Below are 14,823 nucleotides of genomic sequence, written 5' to 3' on the forward strand. Positions count from 1 at the left end.
ACAATGTTGATTCTTGGAGCCAAGAATCTCTTGCTCTCTCTCTTACTCTAGCCATGGAGGGTTCCAAATGCCATTTGCTTCTGAGTGCTGCTGCTGGCCACAGGACTTTCAAGGGGTGGGACTGAGATATAATAGCTGTTCCACCTGGACTGTGGCCACAGGATAAAGTGGTTTTGGTGGTTTCGGGTACCAGAGTACTCCTGACTTCCTTTTGACACCAGACCCACAGACAGGAGTTTCAGAAGAGCTCAGTTTCTTTTGGCAACACAGTTTCAGGGCATGCAAGAGCTAGAAGAGGTTTTTTGCCATTTGCCATAAGGAGACAGACAAAATGAAGCAAAATCCAAGTAAACTGCGTCTCAGGGAGAGGCAGGATGGCATTGGGTGAAGGTAGAATGGTTCCGGAGACAGAAGATTAGGATTTCAATCTGAAACCTGCTCTTTACTACCCAAATGCTCATGGGCAAGCAACTTAAAGCTCTGATCCTTAGTTTGCTCAACTAAAATGAGAGGGTTGGATTAGGTGACCTCTAAGGTCCTCTCTAGCTCTAAATCCCATGAGGTTCCCTAGAATGTGCCCACCTAGAACATGCCCACTACTGTGGTCTCTAAGACGTCCTACTCCTGTCCACATCACACTCCTGTCATCTTTTCCTTGTACCATTTTCCTACCTAAAATGCTTCCTGTTCTGCTCCCTGCCTCTGGATTCTACCCACTGTTTAAAATGAAAGTTTTTAAGCTTTTTGTGTGTTCATAGATCCATAGTGAAGCCCCTGAACCCTTTCTCAAAATAATATTTTTGAATGCATAAAATAAAATACGCAGGATTACAAAGGAAACCAATTCTATTGAAGTATAATGTTTATTTAATGTCTCGATTAATTTTAGTTTATTTACTAATATTTATCTATTTTATTGTATTAATGNATATTATATTGATATCATTTGTATATTAATATTATTTATTATATAAATTACATAATATATTATATATTTAATAATTTAGTTTATTTACTAATATTAATATACTAAAATCAATTTATTTACTAATACTATTAATACTGACATTATATGATAATATATAATTAATAACATTAATATTTTATTGTTTTTATTAATAAAGCATTTGTTATATATTAATAATTAATTGATAATATTTAAATGCCATGTTCACAGATGCCAGCTTTAAGACAATTAGGAAGTCTTCCCTGACTTTAACTTTGTTAGTCAACATTTTCTCTCTCTTCTCTGAACTTAAAATCTGAACTTCCAATGCAATTAGCTCTCAGTGATGGATTTGCTCTAGGTAGAATGTGAAAGCCAGAGGGCACTTTACAAGCCATGCAGGCCAGCTCCTTCATTTTACAGATGAGGAAACTGAGGCACAAAGCAAGTTAGTACAAAGTATTGTGTTCAAAATCTCACAGTCAATAAGGAACATCATTAGAATGAGAACCCACCAGGCTACTCTGGAATATGCCTCCCTCCCTCTTATGCCATGCTTGCCTTCTTTTAATCTCCCATCGTTTCATCTCTCTTCTTCCTAACTAGACTGTATGCTTTTTAAGGATCGTGTTTCTTCTGTTTATCTTCCCACAGTCCTGAGCACAGAGGTGGGCATGCTGTGGCTGCATAATAAATAAGCCATACTAACAGCCCAGATGAAAAGAGTGATTGAAACACTTTTCTCGTAAGAAACCCTATAAAGAAGAGGGTCCGAGCATTCTTGCATGCATTTTACATTTGGGGAAACTGATGCTCGTCAATGTCTCAGAAGACCTCTCCAAAGTCCCCCAGCAAATGGAAGAGCTCTCAGACCCTTCCAAGTCTTCTGATTCCAAATCCCTTCTCTGTGGCCTGCACCACCCTACTGGCTTCACTGCTTTCTATCACGGGCCCCCCTTCATAGCAGAAGATTGACATCGGGTTTGTTTTCTCCCATCCAGGCCCAAGGATCTTTCCAGAAGGGGCAGAGCCATGAGGTCTCCTCTCCATGGGGCTCTCTAGGTCTTACCCTGGCTGTGAATCCTCCTCCTGGGAAAGTGGTGCCTCCTCCCGCCCCTACCTCAGAAGCGTCCCCCCTCCACATGTGTTTCCTGTTAGCCTCCAGCTGCACAGGGCTCCCCCTCTCCCGGAAGAAAACACTAACCTCAGTTTCACCTCCCAGTTTCCCTCCTGGGTCAATCAATCCCAGCTGCTTAATGTTTCCCTGATGCAGAACGGAGGCTGTCTTTCTTCTGGCCTCCTCGTCCTCCTCCACCTCCTCCTTAGCTTCTCAAAGTCACTAAGGATGGAGTTGTCCATAGAGAGAAGAACCTTCTGGGACAGAAAGGGGGCAAGTATAGAGGAGTTGGCTGCCTTCCCTACCCCGAGACCTTGGCTGATTAAAATAATAATAATAATTATTATTATTATTAAAAACCTGAGTTCTAATCCTGACAGATATTTACTGGATATATGGTCATAGTAAAAGCAAATTCTATTCTATTCTATGGTCATGGTAAATTCTACTAAGGCAGCCTCCCTAAATCTCAGTAAATTCATCTTGAAATTAGAATAACATAGTTATACTACCCAAATCATAGAACTGTAAAGAAAGCACTTGTGCAAAACTTTAAAATATAATATAAATTTAAGTTATTAATCAATTTGGTGGAATTTCCTCTTTATGCAGCATGTCCCTACATACATTGGGCCAGCACCCAGAACCACACAGCACCCCCAAACACATCTGCTACACATGGAGATGTAGGATCATAGCTTTAGGGCTAGAAGGGACCAGAAGGTCATTGAGTCCAACCCTCCCATTTTAAGGAAAAGAAAACTGAGATAAAAATATAGACTCAATTTTGAGGCCAAGACTTGCTAAATGTCAAACAAGGAGTAAGTGGCAGAGCCCCAACTTGAACCAGGTGCTCTGACTCTAAATCTAGGATCCATCCTGCTCTACTGTGGTGGGTCACTCCTGAATCCTATTACGAAGAGAGGAACAACAGTATGGAAATGAAGGCACTGGGAAAAATAAGTCTGCCATGATATTCATGCAGACAAGATGGAGAGAGGTGGGCTGAAGTAATATCCCGGTTAGGTTTGCTGCAGCATTGGGTGAGAAACTATATTCAAAAAGTATCAATTAATATATTCAGGTATTATTTCCAGATCATAACACAGTACCTAGAACATAGAAGGCATTCAATCAATGGTCATTGACTATTTACTGATAGTAGGGCATGGCAGGGCTCTCCCTTTTGCTTTGTTATATGGTAACTTAGATGAAGACATAGATTGGGAGGTTTCTCAGACTTACAAAGAAAGGTAGTTAACATACTGATTGGCAGAATTAGGATTGTGGAAGTTCTCAGTAGTTTGGAAGGTTGGACCTGTCCTAACAAGAAGAAACTGAATAGATGAATTTATGATTAATAATGGAAAATACAAATGCACAGATATAGGATGGAGGAAATTTGGGTTGGGTTTTACAGTCTACTAAGGGCTTCCTTCACAACAATACTGTGAAGCTAGAAAAATGGGGTCTATTTCAAGGAATCCCATTCTACTTTGAGCTAGCTAGGTCACATCTTGAGTTTGGTGTCCATTTCTGGGCACAATACTGTAAAAGAATAATTTTTAAAATGGAGCATATTCAGAGGAGGAAGATCAGCTGCTTGAAGAAGATCTAGAAATCTTTTTTGAAATTTGAAGATTTTGAGTTTTTTAAATTCAATTTTGAAAATTGAAGAAAATCTAGAAAACTAGAAATCATCTCCTATGAAGATCGCAGGATTCCAGAATTCAAAAGTTGAATCTAGTTAAACCTATAGGAATGACTAAAGGAAGTGGGATTCGTTTCATTCAAGTGGGGTAGCTGTCAAGTATAAGAATAGCTCTCACATGGCAGAGATTAGATTTATTTGTGTGGTTCCAGAGGACAGAACTAGGCCTAAGAGGGTAGAAGTTACAGCAAAGAAGAATTTATCAATATGAGAATCTTTTTTTTTTTAACAATTAGTGCTGCCCGACAAGGAATGGGCATTATTGTATGATAATGAGCAATCTGTCCCTAGAAATATTCAAGTAGACAATGGAAACTGTTGACAATGTTGCTAAAGGTTCCTTCCACTCTATTTCTGTTTTCAGAAGGCAAGGCAAATACAGAGAGTCTGATTACCAATAGATTGTTCATTTGATGAATTCTTTGGCCATAGCAATCCATACTACGGAAAGATAAATTAATGGTTTTCTAAACATCACTTTTTCCTAATCCTCAAGGGACTTCATCTTTATATCTCATCCTCGCCCAACAAAAACAATATTCTCTTCTGCCAGGATTCTGCCTAGTAGAGAAAATCTAGAAATGTCCAAATTTGGCCCCTGCTCCTATGCTATAGGAGCACCAGGTAAATAAAAACCACCTTTCATGGAGGTGACTCCCAGGAACCTTGATGAACCAACAAGCCTTGAGGACCCAAGAAACAGCATACCATTCAAGGAATGACTTACTAGCTAAGTGTGATATACTCTTCAGTTTAAACTAGGGAATCTGTTCCTTCATGGCAAAAGAAAAAAACACCATCATTTCAAAGTTTTCCTAAGTAAAAATCAAAGCTTCTCCATTCTTTTCTTTCATTAATTTTTTTTTTACTTTTACATTCGACAAGTCCTCTACTTTTTCTCTCTCTTAACCTCCTAATTTAAAAGAAAAACAAAATCCTCATAACAAATACACATGGTCAAGCAAAGCAAATTCCCATATGTTCACATCCAGAAATATAGACATACAGGGAGATGTAAGGAAAGTGAGAAATAGCAAGATTTGGCAATAGATTGGATATAAAACATGAGAGCAAAAAGTCAGGTTGTGGACTTAGTTGGCCACAAGGATGGTGGTGGCCTTCATAGTAATCAATTTGGAAGAGGGGAGGGTTTTATGGAAAAAATAATGAGTCCTCTTTTGGATAAGTAGAGTTTGAAATTCTTCTGAGACATTCAGTCCAAGATGTCCAGAGGAAGATGGTGATACATCTTAAAACCCAAAAGAGATAGTAGGGATGGAGATATAGATCTGGAAACCATCAGCATAAACCCATGGGAGCTGATGAGACCAACAAATGAAATAATAGAAACTAAAAAGAAAAGAGGACCAAAGATAGAGTGCAAACTTACCTATGTGAAGAACCAGCAAAGGAGATGGGGGGTGGTTGGACAGGTAGGAAGAGAACCAGAGGAAAAGAGTGTCACAAAAACCCAGGAGCAAGAGAGAATCCAGGAGGAAATGATCAATAGCATGAAATGCTACAGAAAAGTTAAGAACATGATGATTAAGGAAAAGACCCTTAGGAGATTACTAGTAGTTTTGAAGAGAGCAGTTTCAGTTCAGTAATGGGGTCAAAAGTCATATTGTATAGAGGGCTAAGATGTGAGTAAGAGTAAGGAAGTAGAAACACTCAGTGTACAAGATTTTTCTCAAGAGGTTTAAATGTGAAGAGGAGGGAGATAGAGGATGCTAGCTGGCATAGAAAATGGGATCAGATGAGGGTTTTAAGGATGTGGGAAATACATGCATATTTGTAAGGTAACAGGGAAGGAGACAGTATAGAGAGAGAGAGAGAGAGAAAGAAAGAGTGGGGAGAATAACGAGAACAATTTGCTGGAGAAATTAGGAGGGGATCCATCAAGGGTACATATAGAGAGGGTTTGCCTTAGCAAGAAGAAGGACCACCTTTTTCATTCAAGACCAGAGTAAAGGAAAAGACAATGAAGGAAGGTGTCTGAATGATTTGAGATGAGGAGGGAAAAGAGAAAAGTCAAAGTTCTTGTCAAATGAGATCCAATTTTTTTTCCAGTAAAGTATGAAGTGAGGTTCTCTGTGGACAGGGCTGGGGAGAATAGGCTTCATGGAAGGCTTGCGGAGGAAAAAAATACTTGCTTGAAACAGCTGCTGGGAAGAGTGGGAGAGTGAATCAATTAGGGGAAAATGGAATGTTTGTCTTGTTGCAGTTAGCACTCAATTGAAATTAGATAAGGTGCCATGGTCCCATTCAGCACAGTTTTATGATTTCCTCCAGCTCTGTTCATCAGCATATAAATAGGAGAAAAATGGTTGGTGGGTGAAAGTAATTCAAGATTAGAATCTGGAAATGTGTGAAGATCTCCAGGTCAAGGGGTAAGGAAAGCAAGGGACAAGGATAAGGTAGAGTTGAGTTAGTTCATCAGAGGTCAATAAAGAGAAGGGCAGTAGTGATTGTTGGGAAAGAACTGAGGGGAGGAAAGAATAAAAGTCATGGTGAAGATCAAATACAAGGCAAAGAAGTGATGAAAGTACAGGGAAAGATAGAGTGATAAAAGATTATGATCAGATAAAGAATTTCAGGGTTCGTGGACACTTGTGGGCAAGGTCAAGAGTATGACCATTTGAGTATACTGAAGAACTGAAAAGTTAAGGTATTTGAGGGAGTATCAAATTGTATGGGGAAATGCCGTAGTATGGGAGATGGAAAAAGAGAATGACTATGAGACAGGCATTGAATTCATTGAACATAGAAGGAGAAAGTCCTGGAGATCAACAGATTGTACCTACAAGGATCTGAATTGAGCAATAAATAAGGATACAGGGACTCAAAAAGGAAATGTTCATTGTAGTTCATTGATGGTAAAAGGAAAATCTAGAAATGGCCTTGGAGTAAGGAACTTGTGAATTAAAGTGGCTGAAAGAGTATACTCAGTACTAGAAAAGGTAGTGAAGTAACTATGTCTGAGTAAAAGCTAGAAGGTACAAGGGATAAGAAAGGAAGAGATTTGAGACAAAAGAAAGGGTGTTAATGATGGATCAAGCATTCTCAGAGGACACAGTGAAAGTAAGCAAGTCTAGACAGGGATATTTGGAGAGTAGGGATGTGGCTGATAGTCATGAGAGTGGTAAATTGAGAATAAAAAATAAAAATTGTATGTTGGCAGAATCAACACATTGGGATTAGTATAAGGGAATGGGAATATGTGAACCATTTAGCAGCAAATCCAGGCAGAATAGGTCCAGGAAAAAGATCTAATGATGAAGACATGAAATCGGACTATTTATTCTTCCCCATCTGCACCTTCCTTCTCTCTGTTTTACCTAAGTGAAATGTTTAGGAAAGGTCATCTATGCTCCTTAATCTATTCAAGAGCCCTGAACATGATAATTCAGCCCATTCTATGACCACAAACTCATCCAAGTGAGAAAGCAAAGAGAAGGGGTGGTATGATGGGAAGGGTAAAGTTGTGAGACCTCACTTCTCTCCCATCTACCATCTCATTTGATCCTTTCAACACTCAGGCAAAGAAGGCATGGCAACTAAAATACTTCAGTAAGTCAGTAGATCCATGATTTTATTATTAGAGGTCCACCTTTGAAGATGCAGGCTGTGACTCACCTACCCACACATTCTCATCCTGTGAATTCTTATCCACGTCCCCCAATAAAAATGTACCCAACATGCCAAAGGCAGACTTCCTCTTGGTCTTTTTTTGGCAAAAATGATTATTCTAGTTTGACAGATGAAGAAAATGGGACCCAGAGAGATTAACTGATTTGCTCAAGGTCACACAGCAGATTGCTGACAGAGCGGGTAACTAGAACCCAAGTCTCTAGACTCCCAGTGACATGTGCCTTCCAGATGGCCCTTACTAATCTTGTTAGAGTCTCAGCCTTCTGCATTTCTTCCTCCACCCCCTTTCTTCCCTGCAGGGGGATTATTTCTGAAGTCAGTATGATAGAGGCAGGCCAAGGCAATGGAGAAGGTAGTGTCTTTGTCGACTGGCCAAGAAGCTGTCCTCACCAGGAGTCCTCCCAGCATCCTCTGCAAGTTTTCCAGGAAAAATGATTCCCAGGCCCCAGGGAAAGAGGGAAGGAGGGAGGGAGGCTGGGGACTGAGGAGAGAACTGCTTCTATCAACAAACTGGTTAACTGATGAATTCTTCTTTGATTTCTGAAGCAAAGCTACAGCACATTTAGCAAGGCAGGGTTTGTGATAATCCTTAAGGTTAAGCTTTGCAGGACTTAATTCTCCCCTCTCCCAAACTCCCCTAGATCTCGGACCATGTAATTGGGAGACAGGTCATGGTACTTCATAGTCAGAAGATATACAATTTCATGATAAAGGAGACCTTAGAGGCCAGCTAGTTCAGCACCCTCATTTTGCAACTGAATATTCTGAGGTCCAAAGGACTTCAGTGACTTTTCCCAGAGTCACCCAGGACTAGCAGAACCAATATTTCAACTCAAATCATCCGAACCCAAATACAACACTTTTTTTGTACCAGGTGGAAAAAGAGGATAGAGGGAAGGATCACTCTGGTTGGCAAGCTGTCCCCCGAAGATGGACTGTAAACAAGGCTACTCGATGAGGACATTTTCATCTGTTTCCCTTCTTACTCCAGTCTTCCTGTAAATCAAGAACAAGTTATCCTTTGATAGTTCAATATTCTGTTGCCAATAGTTCCTCCACCATTACAGATCAAAATCCAACCATTTCTTTTTACACTGTGAGACTCTTGACCAGGTTTCTCTCAAAATCTCACCCAAAGTACCCACCCACCTCTTTCTGGTTCTTTTAGTTTTTGTTGACACCTGTAATCTCTCTTCAATGTCCTAGTCTGTTGCCACACATGGAACAGAGGTGACCCCGAGGTCTCAAAGGCTATGCCAACCTCTGATAGGTTCTACCAGGCTGGAAAGGGTTCTCAAACAGGCCTGGAAGTAGACTATTCCTACTCTCTGAGACCCAACCTTGTCTCAACCTAGCTAAGTATGGGGAGGCTTATCACAAATACGATGATTACTTCACAACTGTTCGGCTTTGGCTACTAGAATAGAGACTGGAGTCCCTCACCAAGTGGTTTTAGTAAGGTCTTTTTTCTTAAACATCCTCAAGATTTAATTTGCTCAAGGGACTGAGAGTTTCCTGGTTACCCGAGTACAAAAATGACCACTAGAGCTCCAGCTCCTGAGGCTTCAGATTGGTCAGCCAGCCATATAACTGGTAGGAGATGACCACCACAGGAAATGTATTGTTGCCCTATCCTTCCTTCTCTGCTCTGAATGTCCCTCCCTTCCTATGGCTAAGTAAAACCTTCCTTCGATAACTATCACAACTTGTTCCAATCTCAAATCAGAGGTACCAGCCCAACATGGTCAGTTTTGACCTATTATATCCACCCATGAAACCAGAGCTTCTCTTGTATTCATCATCTGTATATTCCACTCATACCCACCATGCATCTTTCTATTACTGTTTTGCAATATTTGCTCTATTCCTTCTGCAATTTGGATTTTTCTGGTATCATGGCATTCCATGATTTTTAATCCTATCCCATTACTGGGAGAATATTGGTGCTAAAATATTTAATTTTGTAGGGAAATCCTTGGGATTACTAAAAACAGGACATTATTACCCAGATACGAATGCAGCCCAATGAAGACAAAGTTCAATGAGAGAACTAGTCATTAACATTCAGGAGTATTTGTTCAATATATAATTACTAGTGGATTAACTCATAAAGTTGCCCATTCAACTGTATGTTATAATCTTGGAAATATGCATTCTTTGTCCACTTTTTCCCATGTGAATTACTAACAATACTAGTAGATGTCATTGAGGAAGCCATGTAATATTCTGGTGCCCAGTGCAATCAGCAATTTGGAATTTCCAAATAGGACCATCTAGAGAAATTCTTTGTCTATAGGGAATGCTCATTCTATTTGGACTTTACTCAAGACATTTCCCATGATGCTGGTGAACATCTTCAGTCAGTGTATACCTTTTTTGATGGTGATTCTCAGAAGACTGTTGATCAGTTATCTCTGTGGCATCATCTATTGTGAATTCTCTTATGTGATATTTACATATGTAAAGAGGCAAGATCTTACCTCTTTATTTTCCACTGACATTAAAAATTCATCAATAGGGGACAGCTGCATGGCTCAGTAGATTGAAGGCCAACCCTAGATACAGGTGATCCTAGGTTCAAACCTGGCTTCAGACACTTCCTGGCTGTATGACCCTGGGCAAGTTACTCAATCTCCATTGCCTAGCCCTTACTGCTCTTCTGCCTTGGAACCAATAGCAGTATTGATTCTAAGACAGAGAAGTAGAGGTTTTAATTCTTTTTAAAAATCAATAAACAACAAATCTAATAGAGTCTTGGAGCTTTTGCATGTCTCAGTGAACTGTATGACTGTGAAAATGTATTCAGCTATAATTTATCATCTGCCAAAGTCTCTGTTCCCTACTTATGTTTCCATCAAGCATTTCCTTAATATATGCATATATTATAGTAAAAATTTATATAAATGAGAAATAGACATACAAAATTTGTAGGTGCCTGTCTTTTAATCATTAAAAAAGTTTCTTACTATTATCAACACTATTCTTCCATGATTTTTTTTCATTTTGGAGAAAAGTTTCCTATTGATATTTCTTGGAAATTAGACCTTGAGTTCCTTTAAAATTGTGTCACACTCAGCATGGATTTTTTTCCTATATGTATTTGGGTCAAGGTTAACTGTTTTTCCCAGCTTCTCTAGCTTAACTGGCATTCTCACTTTTTCACATCAGGCACTGAAGGAGAAAAATCCAGATGCAGCCATTCCTCTATCATGAATGATTAGAATGAGTCAACATAGAAACTCTTAACAAGTTGCTTTCATTTCACATCTATTTGTTGACTTCATGCTAGTTTTATCTATAAATGTTATAAGGATGACATGACTTAGCTGCCTCATATGCTATGACCCTCTTTGGAGTGTTATAAATTCTCCTACCCTCCCAGCTGCTCTTCACTTCTTTTTTGAGGCAATGATGCCTATAATCTTCTGTCATTCTCCTATGTAATGTTTTGCAGATGAGTTTGTACTATAAACCTCTGTTCCCTCATTTTCCATGTCTTTCCTCTTGGGGAGGAGACCAAGTATTTTCTGACTAAGGTGGTTTATGAGTTCTCTCAGCCTCATTGTGGTAACTATTTTATATAAGCTAAAATTCTCTAAGTAATGATGATAATCAGTCTTTGATAAATTTCCTATTTTTCAGAGGCAGCATCTGTCCTAACTAAATTTCTAGATTATCCTCCTCTGGATATTTTCCAATTTATCCATGACCTTCCCAAATATAATGTCCATAACCAAACATAGTACTCTAGAGAGGATCTGGCCGGGTAGACCATAGACCCTGCTATCTCTATCTTGCAGGGAAGTTTTTTGACTTTTTTGGCTGTTTCCATATCAGGCTGTTGACTCATGTCAAACTAGTAGCCCACCAAAACCCCCTGATCTCTTTCAGATAGATGTGCCTCCTCAAACTGGACTTGAGAATCTCATTTTTTGAACCTGAGTGTAGGATTTAGCATTTACCCCTGTTAAATTCCATGCTATTAGAGCTAGCCCATTCTCCCAGACTGCTGGTAATTTCTTGGATCCTGCCTTTGCCACTCAATATTGTTAGTTGTTATGTTTGGATATTATTCTTCTAAGACCCAGAAGTACTTCCTTTAGATTAGAGGTATTCCTTGTCCATTAAATCACATGAGATCAGCACAAGATCTCAGTGAGGTCAAGCCAATTTGAGAAGCTCTGTAAGCCCAAGGTGATTTCCTCAGAAGATAGTCTTAAAACCCTCCATACTGTACCCAGAAGGAAAAAAAATCAGTGACGTATAGGCTCTTGTAAAGAACTTTCTGATCCAGATTCTTTGGTATACACAGAAGGAAACTAAGTTCTGAAAAGTCAAAGGAACATATCCAAGGTTGCATGATAAAGTAGTCATAGAAGTAAAACCAAAACTTGCCAGCAGTTTCCATTAGACGCATCATTTTAGCACAATTAACCTGAGTGCAATGTGCAGGATGGATTAAAGAAGAATTCTGCCCCATTCTTCCCAGACTTCAGGGGGCAGGGAAGGCAGATACAAAATGTGGAAGGACAGGGAGAAGGAAGACTGGAGGCAGAGAGAATAATCTAGGAAAGGGGGCAGAAAGGCTGGAGATAGAGCAGTTAATGGATCAGAAGCCTGAGAGTTCCGATTCATATTCCAACATTTGGTAGCTTATCTGCATAAGTCTTAATCTCTTCTTAACTCATAGAGGTTTTTCTTTTGAAAATTCTGTCAGCCAGAAATGTCCATTGTTATTAAAAAAGGAGAGCTCAGTTTTCTGAAGCAAGTTGTGGTATTTTTTTCTAGCAAGGTCAATGAGGGGTACTGAGAACTCTTGCTAAGCACTGTGGATTAAAGGGAAGGAAACTAATTTCTGTCCTTGTGGTGGGTGGACTAAGTCACCTTTCATTATAATAATAATAATAATAGCTAGCACTTTGTGAAACCTTTTTTATCTATTGTCCTGTCTGATTCTTACAAATACCCTGCAAAGTAGATAGACACACTGTTATTATACCTATTTTACAGAGGATGAAACTGAGGTAAACAGAGGTTTAAGCGATTTATCCAGGGCCACATAGTAAGTATCTGGGGCAGGATTTGAACTCATCTCCATGAATTCAAGACTCTATACTCTACCCTCTGTGCCATCTAGCTGTCTCATCCCTCCTTACCTCTATTCTCACCTCATCTGCCTTATTTCCACTGGCTGCCTGCCTTAAGCACAGAACACCTTGATCTGGGTTCAAATTCTACCTTTATCAAGAGAGAGCCTCCCTGGAGTTTTATTTCCCCATCTATAAAATGAGGGTGTTAGACTAGATGCCCTCTGAAATCCTGCCTGGCTCTAAATCTGTGATTCTGTGACTTCATCTTTCCCCTGTATCTGCCAATCCTCCCAAATTCACCCTTTTAGGTGGATGACATCACCATCCCTCCAGTCACACAGGCTCTAAACTTCCCCTTCAACCTCCATACCCAATTAGTTTCAAACAACAAACAATCATTAAGTTCCTACTGTTCTAGGTTTTAGAGATACAAAACCAAAGTGAAATCTCCCCTGACCTCAGGGAACATACATTCTAGGTGGGGAGACAAACTACACAACTATTAATGTATATAAGATGTTCACCAAATAAAGCCATGTCGTTTGGGGAATTTGGACCTAGAGATGTTTCCTCCTCCACCTCAGACACCCATCTGCCGGTCTCCTCTGCTTAACTTGGCCACCACTCTAGTGTGGGTCCTCATTGCCTAGAGTAGGATCTAGTTTTCTCATCATTGTCTCTGCTTCCAGAGTCTTTGAGCAGTTTATATAGAATACATGTATAGTCTATATGTATTCTGTATGTACATATTCTATATATAATGATATAATTAATAAATTCTATACAAATATAGAATTTTATTATGATTGACTTGGAAATGGTAGTACTTTCTTTTATAAATCTGTGTGGAATTAATCCTTCTACTTAGACCCAGTCCATAACCCTCTTCCACCCTCATCCCCTTTCATTTTCTTGTTTCCGATAATTAATGTTCCTAGGACAACATCCCTCTTCTCCTGGGCTCTGTCTAGAACTAGGGAATCCTGGTCAAAGGAAGGAGTTTATTGAGTGTGCCAGACACTATACTAAGCACTTCACAAATATTCTCTTATTCCATCTTCACAACAGGGAAGGTAAGGGCTATTCTGATTTTACAGATAAGGAGACTGAGACAAACAGAGGTCAAGTGACTTATCCAGGATCAGACAGCTACTGTGTTTGTGAGCCTGAATTTGAACTTAGGTCTTCTTGATTCCAGGTTCAGGACTCCATTCACTCTACCTCCCATCCACCCAAAGAGATGCTGCTGCCATCAACTGAGCCAGTATCATAATTCTAATGAGACACATTTTTCTTCTTCCTTGAAGAGCTGCTGTGACCAAGGGCTATAAGAACTGTGGTTTCCTACAGGGTGGAGTTAAATACTGTGTGTTTTGATTTTGCAGAAGGAACCAAAGAATGAGAGTGTACTGGGTGGTGAGGGGAGGGTGGCTGGGAAGGAGACCTCAGCTGAACAATGGCAGGAAGGTAGGTCTCTTGATTTGTCTGTATAAAACAGAACTAATTTGACTGCTAATTGTCTCTCTCTCTCTTTCTCTCTTCTCTTCTCCTCTCTCTCCTCTCTTCTCTCTCTCTGTCTCCTCTCTTCTCTCTCTTTCTCTCCTCTCTTTCGCTCTCTCCTCTCTTTCCTCTCTCCTCTCCTCTCTTCTTCTTCTTTCTTCTTCTTCTTCTTTCTTCTTCTTCTTCTTCTTCTTCTTCTTCTTCTTCTTCTTCTTCTTCTTCTTCTTCTTCTCTCTCTCTCTCCCCCTTCCCATCCCTCCTCTTCCTCTCTTCTCCCTTTCTGCAGAGACCTTTGGAAAAACCAGATGGCCTGGATGTCTCAGATCAAAGCAAAGAACACCCTCAGCACCTGTGTGAGAAGTGCAAAGTCTTGGGCTACTACTGCCGGCGAGTGCAATAAAACCTCCCAGAGATAGTGGGCCTTCCCCCCACCACTCAGCCCCTAGAGCTTCTGGTGGCAGGCACCATGGGGCACCCTGTTCCTACCCGATCTGCAAGAGTCATGACACAAATGCGACCTCTGGGAAGAAAAAAAAAAAAGACATCACCCGTGATCACCTTTCTATAAAGGAATAACATGCCTTACAGTTAACAGAATGTAACACTTGTTTGTGTGTGCGTGTCTGTCTGTCTGTGTAGCTGTCTGTGTTTTCCCTTCCTGTGTGTGTCTGTGTGTGCCTGTACACATGCAAGAAGTATTTATAGGAATCTGGGTTTTGTCCAGTGTTTTAGGACACACAGTATTACTGAAAGTGTTCCTGATGGGACCGCCACCAGGCCAGGTGAGGGAGAGAAGGGGTGGGGGCTG

At 40.1% G+C, this 14,823-nt stretch overlaps 1 protein-coding gene across 1 annotated transcript in view; it reads left to right on the top strand.

The window, feature by feature from the left end:
• The window catches only part of ZCCHC24 (zinc finger CCHC-type containing 24), a 124,350-nt gene extending 109,744 nt beyond the window's left edge, over window positions 1-14,606 (top strand). The window contains exon 4 of the mRNA XM_044660240.1: window positions 14,302-14,606. Coding sequence (XP_044516175.1) covers window positions 14,302-14,415 — 114 coding nt within the window. The 3' untranslated portion in view covers window positions 14,416-14,606. The remainder of the gene's footprint in view (window positions 1-14,301) is intronic.
• Window positions 14,607-14,823: the final 217 nt, after the last annotated feature.

Source organism: Gracilinanus agilis, chromosome 2, assembly GCF_016433145.1.
Source record: "Gracilinanus agilis isolate LMUSP501 chromosome 2, AgileGrace, whole genome shotgun sequence".
In the NCBI taxonomy this organism is placed as follows: domain Eukaryota; kingdom Metazoa; phylum Chordata; class Mammalia; order Didelphimorphia; family Didelphidae; genus Gracilinanus; species Gracilinanus agilis.